Source organism: Budorcas taxicolor, chromosome X, assembly GCF_023091745.1.
Source record: "Budorcas taxicolor isolate Tak-1 chromosome X, Takin1.1, whole genome shotgun sequence".
NCBI lineage: Eukaryota > Metazoa > Chordata > Mammalia > Artiodactyla > Bovidae > Budorcas > Budorcas taxicolor.
Genome location: NC_068935.1, coordinates 102,207,150 through 102,221,248, shown reverse-complemented (window position 1 = coordinate 102,221,248; position 14,099 = coordinate 102,207,150). Strand labels below are relative to the sequence as shown.

The 14,099-nt window shown below is 36.2% G+C and overlaps 1 protein-coding gene across 1 annotated transcript in view; it reads right to left on the bottom strand.

Annotated features, from left to right (window-relative positions):
• The window catches only part of CASK (calcium/calmodulin dependent serine protein kinase), a 377,556-nt gene that overhangs the window by 291,607 nt on the left and 71,850 nt on the right, over positions 1-14,099 (bottom strand). Inside the window, exon 2 of the mRNA XM_052662816.1 lies at positions 5,722-5,834. Within this exon, the coding sequence (XP_052518776.1) occupies positions 5,722-5,834 (113 nt within the window). The remainder of the gene's footprint in view (positions 1-5,721; positions 5,835-14,099) is intronic.

Here is a 14,099-nt window from a genome sequence, read left to right as displayed (position 1 = left end):
ATGGGCAGAAGATGTAAACGGACGTTTTTTTCAGAGAAGGCATACAGATGGTCAATAAACACATGAAAAGATGTAACTCACTGCTAATTATTAGAGAAATCCAAATCAAAACTACAGTGAGGTACCACTTCACATGAGTCATAATGGCCATCATTAAAAAGTCTACAAACAATAAATGCTGGAGAAGGTGTGCAGAAAAGGGACGCTCTTACACTACTGGTGGGAATGTAAACAAGCTGGACCATTATGGAAAACAGTATGGAGGTCCCACAAAAAACTAAAAATACAGTTGCCGTATGATCCAGCAATCCCATTCCTTGGCATCTATCTAGACAAAACTATAATTTCAAAAAATACATGCATTCCTATGTTGATAGCAGCACTATTTAAAATAGCCAGGACATGTAAGTAACCTAAATATCCATTGACAGATGAATGGATAAAGATGTGATATATATATACAATGGGATATTAGCCATTTGCAGCAACATGGATGGATTTAAGAGATCATCATGCTAAGTGAAATCACTCAGAAAGAAGAAAGACAAATACCATATGTTAACATTTATATGTGGGATCTAGAAGATGACTCAAATGAACTTATCTATAGAACAGTCTAACAGACATAGAGAACAGACTTGTGGTGGCCAAGGGGGAGGGAGTTGGGGAGGAAAGGATTGGGAATTTAGGATTAGTAGATGCAAACTATTATATATACAAGGGACAAACAACCAAGGTCCTACTGCAGAGCACAGGGACCTATATTCAATTTCCTGTGATAAACCACAATAAAAAATAATATGAAAAAGAATATATATGTATAACTGAATCAACACAACATTTAAATCAGCTATACTTCAAGAAAGTTACAAACAATAAATGCTGGAGAGGGTGTGGAGAAAAGGGAACCCTCTCCACTGTTGCTAGGAATATAAATTGATACAGCCACTATGGAGAACATTATGGAGGTTCCTTAAAAAACTAAAGATAGAACTACCATATGACCCAGTAATCCCACTACTGGGAATATACCCTGAGAAAACCATGATTCAAACTGACACATGTACCACAACGTTCACTGCAGCACTATTTATAACTGCCAGGATACAGAAGCAACTTGGATGTCCACTGAAAGATGAGTGGATAAAGAAGTTGTACAAATACGCAAAAAAGTAAACTTTAAATTGGTGGATTAGCAGAGTAAGAGATAAACTATCAATTAAAATATGTGCTAAGATAATAAAAAATGGATTTCATTAATAGGGGTATGTATTTGAGTAGGAAAATATCCTCCAATCCTAATATAAATTCACTCAGCTTTCATTTAATATAAGCTTCTTTTTCATCTCATGCTCCTAAACATCAACTTCACTTTTTCATACATGTGAAATAATAACTTCTTAACCATTTAGGAACAATATGCCTTTTTAGGAATCTAATAAGAACTTAGACTTTCTAGGAAAATGAATATATATATATATATATATGAATATATATAAAACCCTTACAATTTAAGGGTTTCTTGGATATTCTGCAGCCTATAAGTTAAGATCCCCTATGGAAAAAAAATTATGATTTTAATGGGAAAATACAGAACAGATATTCAAATAATTATAATATCTTATCTTCAATAGAGCAATGAGAATGTAAAATATTAAAACATATATGCTGCTGCTGCTAAGTTGCTTCAGTCGTGTTCGACTCTGTATGACCCCATAGACGGAAGCCCACCAGACTCCCCCATCCCTGGGATTCTCCAGGCAAGAACACTGGAGTGGGTTGCCATTTCCTTCTCCAATGCATGAAAGGAAAAGTGAAAGCAAAGTCGCTCAGTCATGTCTGACTCTTACCAACCCCATGGACTGCAGCCTACCAGGCTCCTCATCCATGGGATTTTCCAGGCAAGAGTATTGGAGTGGGTTGCCATTGCCTTCTCCATAAGACATATATAGGTGGTCTCTAATTACTATACATATTTCATTTCAAAAGCTAATTTGTAAATTATATATTTAGAATTTATTACTCATTTTTTCTTATAAAAATATTAGAAACTATGGTTGGGACTATTAAATTGCAAGTCTCTTAAGAATAGATGCTCTTAAGATAGATAACTAATAAGGACCTGCTGTATATAGCACAGGAAACTCTTCTCAGTACTCTGCAATGACTTGTATGGGAAAAGAATCTGAAAGAGTGGATATTTGCATATGTATAACTGAATACAGTTTGCTGTATAGCAGAAATTAACACAACATTGTATATCAACTATATTCTAGTAATTAAAAAAAAAAAGGTACTAAAAAGCCTCTTGATGAAAGTGAAGGAGGAGAGTAAAAAAGTTGGCTTAAAGCTCAACATTCAGAAAATGAAGATCATGGCATCTGGTCCCATCACTTCATGGGAAATAGACGGGGAAACAGTTTCAGACTTTATTTTTTTGGACTCCAAAATCACTGCAGATGGTGACTGCAGCCATGAAATTAAAAGACCTTACGCCTTGGAAGGAAAGTTATGACCAACCTAGATAGCATATTCAAAAGCAGAGATATTACCTTGTCAGCAAAGGTCCATCTAGTCAAGGCTATGGTTTTTCCAGTGGTCATGTATGGCTGTGAGAGTTGGACTGTGAAGAAAGCTGAGCGCCTAAGAATTGATGCTTTTGAACTGTGGTGTTGGAGAAGACTCTTGAGAGTCCCTTGGACTGCAAGGAGATCCAACCAGTCCATTCTAAAGGAGACCAGTCCTGGGTGTTCATTGTAAGGACTGATGCTAAAGCTGAAACTCCAATACTTTGGCCACCTCATGTGAAGAGTTGACTCATTGGAAAAGACCCTGATGCTGGGAGGGATTGGGGGCAGGAGGAGAAGGGGACGACAGAGGGTGAGATGGCTGGATGGCATCACCGACTCGATGGACGTGAGTTTGAGTGAACTCCGGGAGTTGGTGATGGACAGGGAGGCCTGGCGTGCTACGATTCATGGGGTCGCAAAGAGTCAGACACGACCGAGCGACTGAACTGAACTCTTTTTATCTGTCTATGTATCATAATGACCTAGGCAAATAAACAGCATACTTTTTATTCCCAGGTGACCCTTTATGAAACCTATTTTACTCAATAAAGTATTTGAATACAAACATACTAACAGGAAAAAATATTGAGGCAATGACAGAGATTAAATAAGCCACAAAAAATATAATAAAAAATAAAAGAATAAAATTGACTTAAAACCATCTGTTGCTTGAGAAACAGGCTTCATTAGACGAGAAATAACAGTAAATATAGATATTTCTAGATATTTTTGTTTGAACATACAGGTTCTTTTTTACTGTGTTTCAAATTTCACTGCAAAATATGTTTCTTCTTAATACAACATCTCCTACCCTTAGCCATGAATAAGGTCATTATTGGACAGTAACAATTTTAATGGACTGGAAGGGCAAATATGTTTTGCCTGTAGTGACTGAAGAGCGTTGAAAAAAGTAAGGGGTGGAGAATATTGTTCAAAGATGTTTTATATAATAAAATAAATAATTATTTATTATACATCTTAAAATGTGTCCACATTAAATTTAAGTGTGTGTGTGTGTGTTAGTCACTCATTTGTGTCCGACTCTTTGCGACCCCATGGACTATAGCCCACCAAACTCCTTTGTCCAAGGGATTCTCCAGGCAAGAATACTGGAGTGAGTTGCCATTTCCTTCTCTAAGCTAGTATAAAAATAACCAATAGAGGGTAAAGTAGCTCCACGGAAAAAATTTTTTAAAAGATAAACTTTGGAGTGGGTTTGAGATGAAATTTTTATTGTTTCTTAATCATTATGAATGTCACTGTGTTAAAGAAGATGGAAAAACTACATTTGGTGCCATAAATATAAAGGAACAATTGCAGATTTTTATTTGAATGTTGAACTTTTATCAAAACAAGATATAGTCATGCATAATATGCAGAATTCAACTGGATACCATTTTATATCTATAGGTTGTGACCCTATCACATAAGATCAATGGATTGACCCAGCCTTGTCTTCAGAAAAGGTCTCAAAGACATTTGTATACTCAAACCAATGCCAAAGCACCAACAAGTGAATGACACAAGACAACCTCAGAGACATGGATGATATACCAACCCCAGCTTTTAAAGTTTGGTATTTGACTCCCTGGCTAGGTGACAATGAAAGAAATTCAGTCTAGCAGGCTGGGTCTATAGCTCCCTGTTAATGAAATATGTCAATAAGAACCTCAGCCAACTGAGAAAGTAATTAATTGTCCTCATAAAAAATGTCTTTAGACTGTAGATTCAAAATTAGGTATAATAATAAACAAAATCAACATAACATAGGCATATGGAGTCATTGATTAAGACTTTGATTTTAAACAGGAATCTTACTAAATTCATCAACATTATCAAAGAAGAAATATTCAACACATCTACATATTTACTGAACTAGGTTTATACAAAATTACCTAAGTATTCATGAAGTTTGTTTTTAATTGGTATCTAAGGTACAGAAAATTAAATACAGTATATTAAAGTGCAGTTTAAAAGTTTTAGGAAATGTAGTGGTAAAACCTGATTAGAAGTAAATTTCAAATTCTGCTAAGTTTATAAAATAATTTGTATTCAAAATAGCCAGCTCCAGAATATGAAACCATAAAATGTAAAATCCCTAAATACAAGAATTTAAAGATTAAGGCACTAAAACACCTGTTATCCTTTGTGAATAACAACTTGCAGAATCTTCCACAAACAGTAGGAATAATTCAAAAGGTTTCAATAAAGTATTTAAAACTAAGGATACTGAAAAAATATCTGAAGGAATAGATTAACTTGGAGCTCATAGTATGTGGGCTTCTACTTGTTAAAGTAAGATAACTGGATAAAATATAAAAAGGCTACTCTGCTTTAGCTTTTCCAATTTAAACTATTAACTGTATTGCTCTTGAGATTAAGAAGGAAAAGAGTTAAGAAGGACATGTCTTTTACTGGATCGTGAAGAAGTCTAAAGTTAGAAGACAGGGTAATTAGAAAAGTTAATAATATAATTGTGCCATCTGAAATATGACCATATGTGAAGCGTGGCTACATGAAACCATGGTTTATAAGCATTAAAAAATTTTAATGCTTATATATTGTCTATAAACATTTATACATAAACATGGTTAACCATATCAATGTTTTAAAACAAGATTTTGAGTCCTGCAAGTCCAAACAGTACAGATCTTTCAAATTTTCACACATACACCATAAGTGACTTAAGCAAAATGTGATGTATTAGTCTTTTAGTTCTGTTGGATCACAATCCTAAGGTAATAAGTTACAGACTTTAAGGGAACTCAGATGAGTTGGTTTTGAATCTTCAGTGATTATATTTGTACCGTTATTTCCCTTCTCACTCTTCCCATTCCATGCTCCATACTGTAGGACTCCAAGTTAGATTCTACAAAATATATTTTCACATTTTACTTTCTTCCTAGTAAAAAAACATAGGCCAATAGCAATCCTAGATGATTTCATAACTTTGTTAATCACTCTAGCTATCTTTCAGATACCATGTTCTAGAATTCCAGAAAACTACAATGGAATTTAAACTGTCTCCACCCACTTCCCACTATATTATACCCTCCATTTCCCCACCCCCAGATGAAGGTTAGGTTGATAGATGGATTGAAGATGAAATAAAGCCAGACATCAAATAACTTACTTGAAATCCATCTCTTACCTTCTGTACTTAACCCTGGACTTGATGTGAACTTGGCTACATCAACAATTTTTACAGCAAATTGTTGCCCAGTTTCTCTGTTGATGCATCGTCGTACAACACTGAAGGGACCCCTAAAATAAAAATAAATAAAAGCCAAGTTTAATTTGCTGATTTTCTTAAGTTCCTATTTCCCTTTAATATCTTATTCATATTTCATTTTCTGCTATAGCCATAGTTTTCAAGATATAATTGAACATAATTTTGAAAATATTTTCCTATCATTTATGAGGTAATTATTTGAACTCACTAAGCCATAAAAATAAGAAACAAATTTACATTTCAAAATCACTTTAAAAAAATTTGAGATAGTATTCTATTTCAGGGAAATAATCTTTGTAATTTTCTCTACACATTATCAACATCTTAAATAAAATAAGAAAATGTTCACAGTGGTAGTGTATGTAACTTTTACCTTTTGAACCAGATACTTAAATCATTCTCTCATCTTAGCCATCACTTATCTAATCTTCACTAACAAGTCCTACTGAGTTTATCTCAAATATCTCTTAATCCAGTCCACTTCTCTCCATGTCTCATAACCTAGTCTAAGTGAAGTCGCTCAGTCGTGTCCGACTCTTTGAGACCCCATGGACTGTAGCCTATCAGGCTCCTCCGTCCATGGGATTTTCCAGGCAAGAGTGCTGGAGTGGGGTGCCATTTCCTTCTCCAGGGGATCTTCCCGACCCAGAAACTGAACCCAGGTCTCCCACATTGCGGGCAGACGCTTTACCATCTGAGCCACCAGGGAAGCCCCAACCTAGTCTAAGCTACTACCAATTTCTACTGGGACCAATGAAAACTTGTTTCTCCCATCGTTATTGTGGTGATGCTTTAAAAATGAAAACCTGATGGTATGTTTCTGCTTAAAATCCCACAGAGACAAGGTATTTGCAACACATATACTTAGTCAAGAGCCAAAATAAATAATCCTTAAATAAGAAGATATGCTCCAAGGAAATCTGGGCAAAAGACTTGAATAGACACTTCATGAAGAGTAAGACCTGCATTATTTAATTTCCAGCAGCCTCTCCAGTCTCAACTGAAGTCACAGAGAAATCCTTCGTCCTCCTCAAACTTCAAATTAGAATTATTCTAAGTCACCATAGAAAGAAAGTAATTTCTACTAGCAGAACCACTGGTCCAGACATTCTTACCCAGTTCTCTCCTCAATTGAAATTGGTGGCTTTCGATTCTGGCCATACAATTGAAGCAACTGGGATGATTGATAAAATAACAATGCCCAGGCCCAGGCATTAAAAACACAAATATGCACTTGGTTCCTTATGACACATTATTGACCAGGGGATTCTGGCAGAAACTAACACCTGTAGCTGACAATTTGCTATGTAAGTTAATATTGAAACGTCTCTGGTCAATAATGTTTGGGTGACAAAAGACGAATTAATATATCTCTGGTCAATAAATTGTTAATAGTTATAAAATAAGTTTCTGAACTAAAGTTAATCCAACATGCTTGAATCAACTACTGATTAATATAGAATTCAATCACAATTTACTACATTAGTTTATTTGAAGGCTAGCATAATTTTTTTGAAGACTACATAATTTATTAAATACACACACATGTATGTGTATACATGTATGAATTTTCCTCCTTCTCAGGAAACAAAACACTTTCACTGATTTTTACAGGTAGAAAAAAGTACACCTGGATGTGTGTGTGTGCTAAGTTGCTTCAGTCCTGTCCAACTCAGTGCAACCCTATGGACTGGAGCTCCCAGGCTCTTCTCTCCATGGGGATTCTCCAGGCAAGAATAATCAGAAGACAGCAAAAAGTTCTTCATGTATAGTAGAACATTTGTGATACTTCTTGCCTTAAAGTTTGTTTGTCTTTATTCTTGCAATCAGAGGACAGGCAAAAGAATATAATCTAACCTAGACTTAAACATTTCTCTGAGATCATATGAATCAGTTATTTTATCCTGCAGTCATCAGGACATCAATTATTCCTCAGTTTCAAATCTCTCATCAAGCAATCTAATAAAGCTAAACTGAAACAAAAAGAAATGGTAATAATGTACCTTTCAGCACCCTATACAAAAAGGACCTTTTGATAATCAAAACTGTTCAAAGATTTTCCTCTGTGAGAGGACAATATAACAATGTGAGTCTGCGCTCCCACAAATGTTTTCATTCTCAAGGTGGATGTCTTACTTGTGATGACTTATCCTGACAATAGCAAGCAATTTCAGGAAATGTTTAGCATAATTGGTTTTTGTCCACACATAAACCCTTGGGACTCTATTTATATATATATTTGTATAGTATTCTTCAATTCACTACACCTTTTGGATAACTTCCAAGTTTTAAAGGGCTGTGAGAATGAGAGAAAACAATAGTAATTCATAATTACATTTTGGAAGCCAGAAATCAGATGGAGTAATGGTAACTGGCTTAGCATTTGTAGGAAGCCTGAATTGCAAGGAGAAAATAATAGTTCAGAACCAAATTCATTTACACTACAGAATTCTCAAGAAGTATCTGAACTCTGAGAAAGAGAGGGTGGGGCTAAACTAACAAGGTTTGAATGAAATCTATTAGAGAAGTAGTTAAGTGTCTTAGATCTGGGACTTCCCTGGTGGTTCAGTGACTTCCCCGGTGGCTGAGATGGTAAAGTGTCTGCCTACAATGTGGGAGACCTGGGTTCAATCTCTGGGTAGGGAAGATCTCCTGGAGAAAGAAATGGCAACCCACTCTAGTATTCTTGCCTGGAAAATCCCATGGACGGAGGATCCTGGCAGGCTACAGTCCATGGGGTCGCAAAGAGTCAGACACGACTGAACGACTTCACTTTCTTTTTAGTGGCTAAGACTCCACACTCCCAATGCAGGTGTCCCGAGTTTGATCCTTGATCAGGGAACTAGATCCCACATACTGTAACTAAGACGTGGCATAGCTAAATAAATGAATAATTTTTTTTTTTAAAGAATCTCAGATACTCCTCCTCTATTCCATGCCACTGGGTAAATGCCCTACCTTAACCTCACAGAGGGCAATTCACTGAAGAGGGTAAAACATAGGGTCATAGAACTGGTGACACAGGCAGCTGAGGAAGTGGACACTATATAAAAAACAAAGGGATTATGTGATCACACACAAAATGAATGTAGACAGCCCATCTTCTTTTCCCATTCACTGGGGGAGAGGGAGATATTAAAAGCTAGCTCTTTACCCTTCAGGCAGCAGAGAAAGATTTTCTACTGAATATGTGACCAGGCCAGAAGGAAAGACCTAAAGATAATGACATTATGTTGCTCAAACCACTCAACCAGATCAAATTCTTGAAACCAAAGTCAACAAGTTCTGCCACAAGTTCACAGTTTTCAATCAACTTTCCAACCACAGCATTGATCACATTTTGGGCTAAATAGTTCTTTGCTGTGCAAGGATGTCCTGTGCATTGTAGGGGGCCTAACATCACCTCTAGCCTCTACCTGGAAATGCCAGTAGCACCCCCTCAGCCAGTTTTGCCAATCAAAAATATCTCTAAACATTGTCAAATGTCCCTAAGGAACCCCTGCCCTATTTCTACTCATGAATAGGCAACCAATCTCCCAAGATACCTGGAGAAGAGTCTCCAATTTGGATGACAGACATCAAAACAGAAAAAGGAACTTAGAGGAAACAGACTAAACAAGAAAAAAACTTCCAACTATTAATACCATTAATATCCTTGGAAACATAACTATGAAACAAAAATGGAACTTTCAGAAAACAAGAACAGGGCTCTTAAAAAATAAGCATATGAAGAAATTTAAAACTCAACAGAAGGGCTGTCAGAAAAAGTTGACGAAATTTCCCAGAAAGTAGAGCCAAAAGAACAAAGAAAATGGAGAGGAGGAACTCAAATAAGCCAAGAAAATTTCCCAGACCTTAATCCTGAGTTGCTCAAATTGAAAGGAACCACCAAGTGGAAAAGCAAAAAATAATATACAAGGGAACTCCCTAAGGTTATCAGCTGATGTCTCAGTTGAAACTCTGTAGGTCAGAAGGAAGTGGCACAATATATTTAAAGTTATGAAAGGGAAAAACCTACAACCGAGGATACTCTACCCAGCAAAGCTTTCATTCAGACTGAATGGACAAATCAAAAGCTTTATGGACAACCAAAAGCTAAGAGAATTCAGCACCATCAGACAAGTTTTGCAACAAAACACTAAAGGAAATTCTCTAAGTGTAAAAGAAAAGGCCACTAGTAAAAACAAGAAAATTATGAATGGAAAAGATCCCCAGAAAAGGACAACATAAAGTAAAGGTAGGAAATCATCTGCATACAAATAAGATATAAAACCAAGCAACAGCGAGAAGAGCGTAAGACAAATGCAGGATACTGGAAATACATTTGAAATTAAAAGACCAGGAACTTAAAAATAATCTAGTTTGTGTGTGTGTGTGTGTGTGTGTGTGTGTGTGTGTGTGTGTGTATCTATATATATCTATATCTATAATCTGTCTGCAATGCAAGAGACCTAGATTAGATCCCTGGGTCGGGAAGATCCCCTGGAGAAGGGAATGGCTACCCACTACAGTTTTCTTGCCTGAAGAATCCCATGGACAGAGGTGCATGGTGGGCTACAGTGTATAGGTCGCAAAGAGTCAGACACGACTGAGCAACTAATACTTTTCAATTTACATCAAAACCTCACAGTAATAGCAAACAGAAAATCTATAATAGATATACACACAAAAAAGAAAAATGAATCTGAACATAAAACTAAAGTTAGTCAACAAACCACAAAAAGAAAGAACAAATGAGAAAGGGGAAAAAAAGATCAACAAAAATGAATCCAAAACAATTAAGAAAATGGCAATAAGAACACATGCATGTATGCTCACTCAGCCATGTCTGACTCACTGCGACCCTATGGACTGTAGCTGACCAAGTTCCTGTGTCCATGGGATTTTTCAGGCAAGAATACTGGAGTGGGTTGCCATTTCCTCCTCCAGGGGATCTTTCCAACCCAGGATCAAACCCACGTCTCCTGTGGCTCCTGCACTGGCCGGCAGATTCTTTACGATTGAGGCACCTGAGAACATACTGATATCTACGTTAAATGTAAATGAACTAAATGCTCCAATAAAAAGATACAGACTGGCTGAAGATATACTCTCCCAAGACTGAACCAAGAAGAAATAGAAAATACAAACTGACCAATCAGAAGCACTGAAATTGAAACTGTGATTTTAAAGCTTCCAACAAATGTCCAGGACTGGATGGCTTCAAAGGCAAATTCTATCAAACATTTAGAGAAGAGTTAATACCTATCCTTCAACTATTCCACAAAATTGCAGAGGAATAAATACTCTGAAACTCATTCTATGAAGCCACCATGACCTGAATACCAAAGATGACCCAAAAGAGAAAACTCAAGGCCAATATCATTGATGATGTTTTGAACTGTGGTGTTGGGAGAAGACTCTTGGACAGCAAAGAGATCAAACCAGTCAATCCTAAAGGAAATCGACCCTGAATGTGCATTGGAAGGACCGATGCTGAAGCTGAAACACCAATACGTTGGCCACCTGATGCAAAGAGCTGACACATTAGAAAAGACACTGATGCTGGTAAAGATTGAAGGCAGGAGGAGAAGGGGATGACAGAGGATGAGATGGTTGGATGGCATCACCAACTCAATAGAAATGAGTTTGAGCAAGCTCCAGGAGATGGCGAAGGACAGGCAAGCGTGGCATGCTGCAGTCCTTGGAGTCGCAAAGAGCCAGACACAACTAAGTGACTGAACAACAAATCACTGATGAATAAAGACATGGAAATCCTCACAAAATACTAACAATCTGAATCCAATAATACATTAAAAGGATCATATATATACATGATCAAGTGGTATTTCTCCCAGGAATGAAAGGATTTTTCAGTATCCACAAATCAAATGTGGAATACACCACATCAACATATTGAAGAATAAAAGCCATGTGATCATCTCAATAGCTGCAGAAAAAGCTTTTGACAAAATTCAACACCCATTTATGATAAAAAAGAAAGTGGGAATAGAGGGAATATATCTCAACATAATAAAGGTCATATATGACAAACCTACATCTAACACCATACTCAAGGTGAAAATCTAAAAGCATTTCCCCTAAGATCAGGAACAAGACAAGGATGTCCATTCTTGCTACCTTTATTTACCATAGTTTTGGAAGTCCAAGCTGCAGTAATCAGAGAAGAAAAAGAAATCCAAATTGGAAAAGAAGTAGTAAAATTATCACTGCTTGCACATGATATGATACTATACATAGAAAATCCTAAAGTCGCTACCAGGAAACTACTAGGGCTCATCAATGAATGTGGTAAACTTGCAGGATGCAAAATTAATACACAGAAATGTCTTGCATTCCTATACACTAACAAAGAAAGATCATAAAGAGAAATCAAGAAAACAATCCCATTTACCATCCTATCAAAAAGAGTAAAATACCTAGGAATAAAGCTACCTAAGAAGACAAAAGACCTGTACTCTGAAAATTATAAGACAGTGATGAGAGCAATCAAAGATGACACAAATAGATGGAGAGACATACCATGTTCTTGGATTAGAAGAATCAATATTGTCAAAATGGCTATAGTACCCAAGGAAATTTACAGATTCAATGTAATCCCTATCAAATTACCAGTGGCATTTTTCACTGAACTAGAACAAAAAGAACTGGAAAATTTGCATGGAAACATAAACCCCAAATACCAAAAGTGATCTTGATAAAGAAAAAGGGAATCAGACTTGCTGACTGCAGACTGTACTACAAAGCTACAGTCATCAAAACAGTACAGTACTGGCACAAAAACAAAAATATAGATAAAATGGAACAGGATAGAAAGCCCAGAAATAAATCCATGTATTTATGGCCAATTAATCTACAACAATGGGGGCAAAATTATACAATGCAGGAAAGACAGTTTCTTCAATAAATGGTGCTGGGAAAACTAGACAGTTATTTGTAAAAAAATGAAATTAAAACATTCTTTAGCACCATACAGAAAAATAAGCTCAAAATGGATTAAAGGCTTAAATATAAGATCAGATACTATAATACTCTTAGAGAGAAACGTAGGCAGAACACTCTTTGACATTAATCGCAGCAACATTTTTTCTGAGCTATCTCCCAGAGTAATGGAAATAAAGCAAAAATAAACAAATGGGACCTAATTAAACTCAAAAGCTTTTGCACGGCAAAGGAAATCATAAACAAAACAAAAGGCAGCCCACAGAATGGGAGAAAATATTTGCAAATGATGCAACTGACAAAGGATTAATCTCCAAAATTTATAAACAGCTCTTATGGCTCAGTATCAAAAAAACAAACAACCTAATCAAAAAATAGTCAGAAGACCTAAATAGATGTTTCTCCAAAGAAGACATACAGATGGCCAAAAGAGACACATGAAAAGATGCTCAACATTGCTAATTATTAGAGAAATGCAAATCAAAACTCATTGTCACACCTGTCAGAATGGCTATTATCAAAAAGCCTATAAACAGTAAATGCTGGAGAGGGTGTGGAGAGAAGGGAACACTCCTGTTGGAGGGAACGTAAATTGGTACAGCTGCTATGGAGAACAGTATGGAGGTCCCTTAAGAAAGGTCCCTTAACATATGATCCAGCAATCCCACTCCTGGGCATAAAGCCAGAGAAATACATGGTTCAAAAGGATACATGCACCGCTATGTTCATTGCAGTGCTATTTACAACAGCCAAGACATGGAAGCAATCTAAATGTTCATCAGCAGATGAATGGATAAAGAAGGTGTGGTATATTTCTACAATGAAATACTACTTAGCTACAAAAAATGAAATAATGCTATTTTGCAGCAACACGTATGAACCTAGAGATTGTCATACTAAGACAAAAACAAATATCATATGATATTGCTTTTATGTGCAATCTAAAAAAATGATACGTGAACTTATTTACAAAACAGATATGTATTCACAGACATAGAGTACGAATTTATGTTTACCAGGGGGAAGAGTGGAAGGAGGGACAGATTGGGAGTTTGGGACTGACAAGTATACACTGCTATAATTAAAATACATAATCAACAAGGACCTATTATTGTATAGCACAGGGAATGCTGCACAACATTCTGTAATAATCTAAATGGGAAGATAATTTATAAAAGAATAGTTACATGTATATGTATAACTGAATCACTTTGCTGTATGCCTGAAACTAAAACAACATTGTACATCGACTATTCTCCAATATAAAATTTAAATGAAAAAAAGGACCCACAAAGTACTCAGCAAAATAGGTAATAGATACATGTTCACACATGCCATTATGAAATTTAAGAACC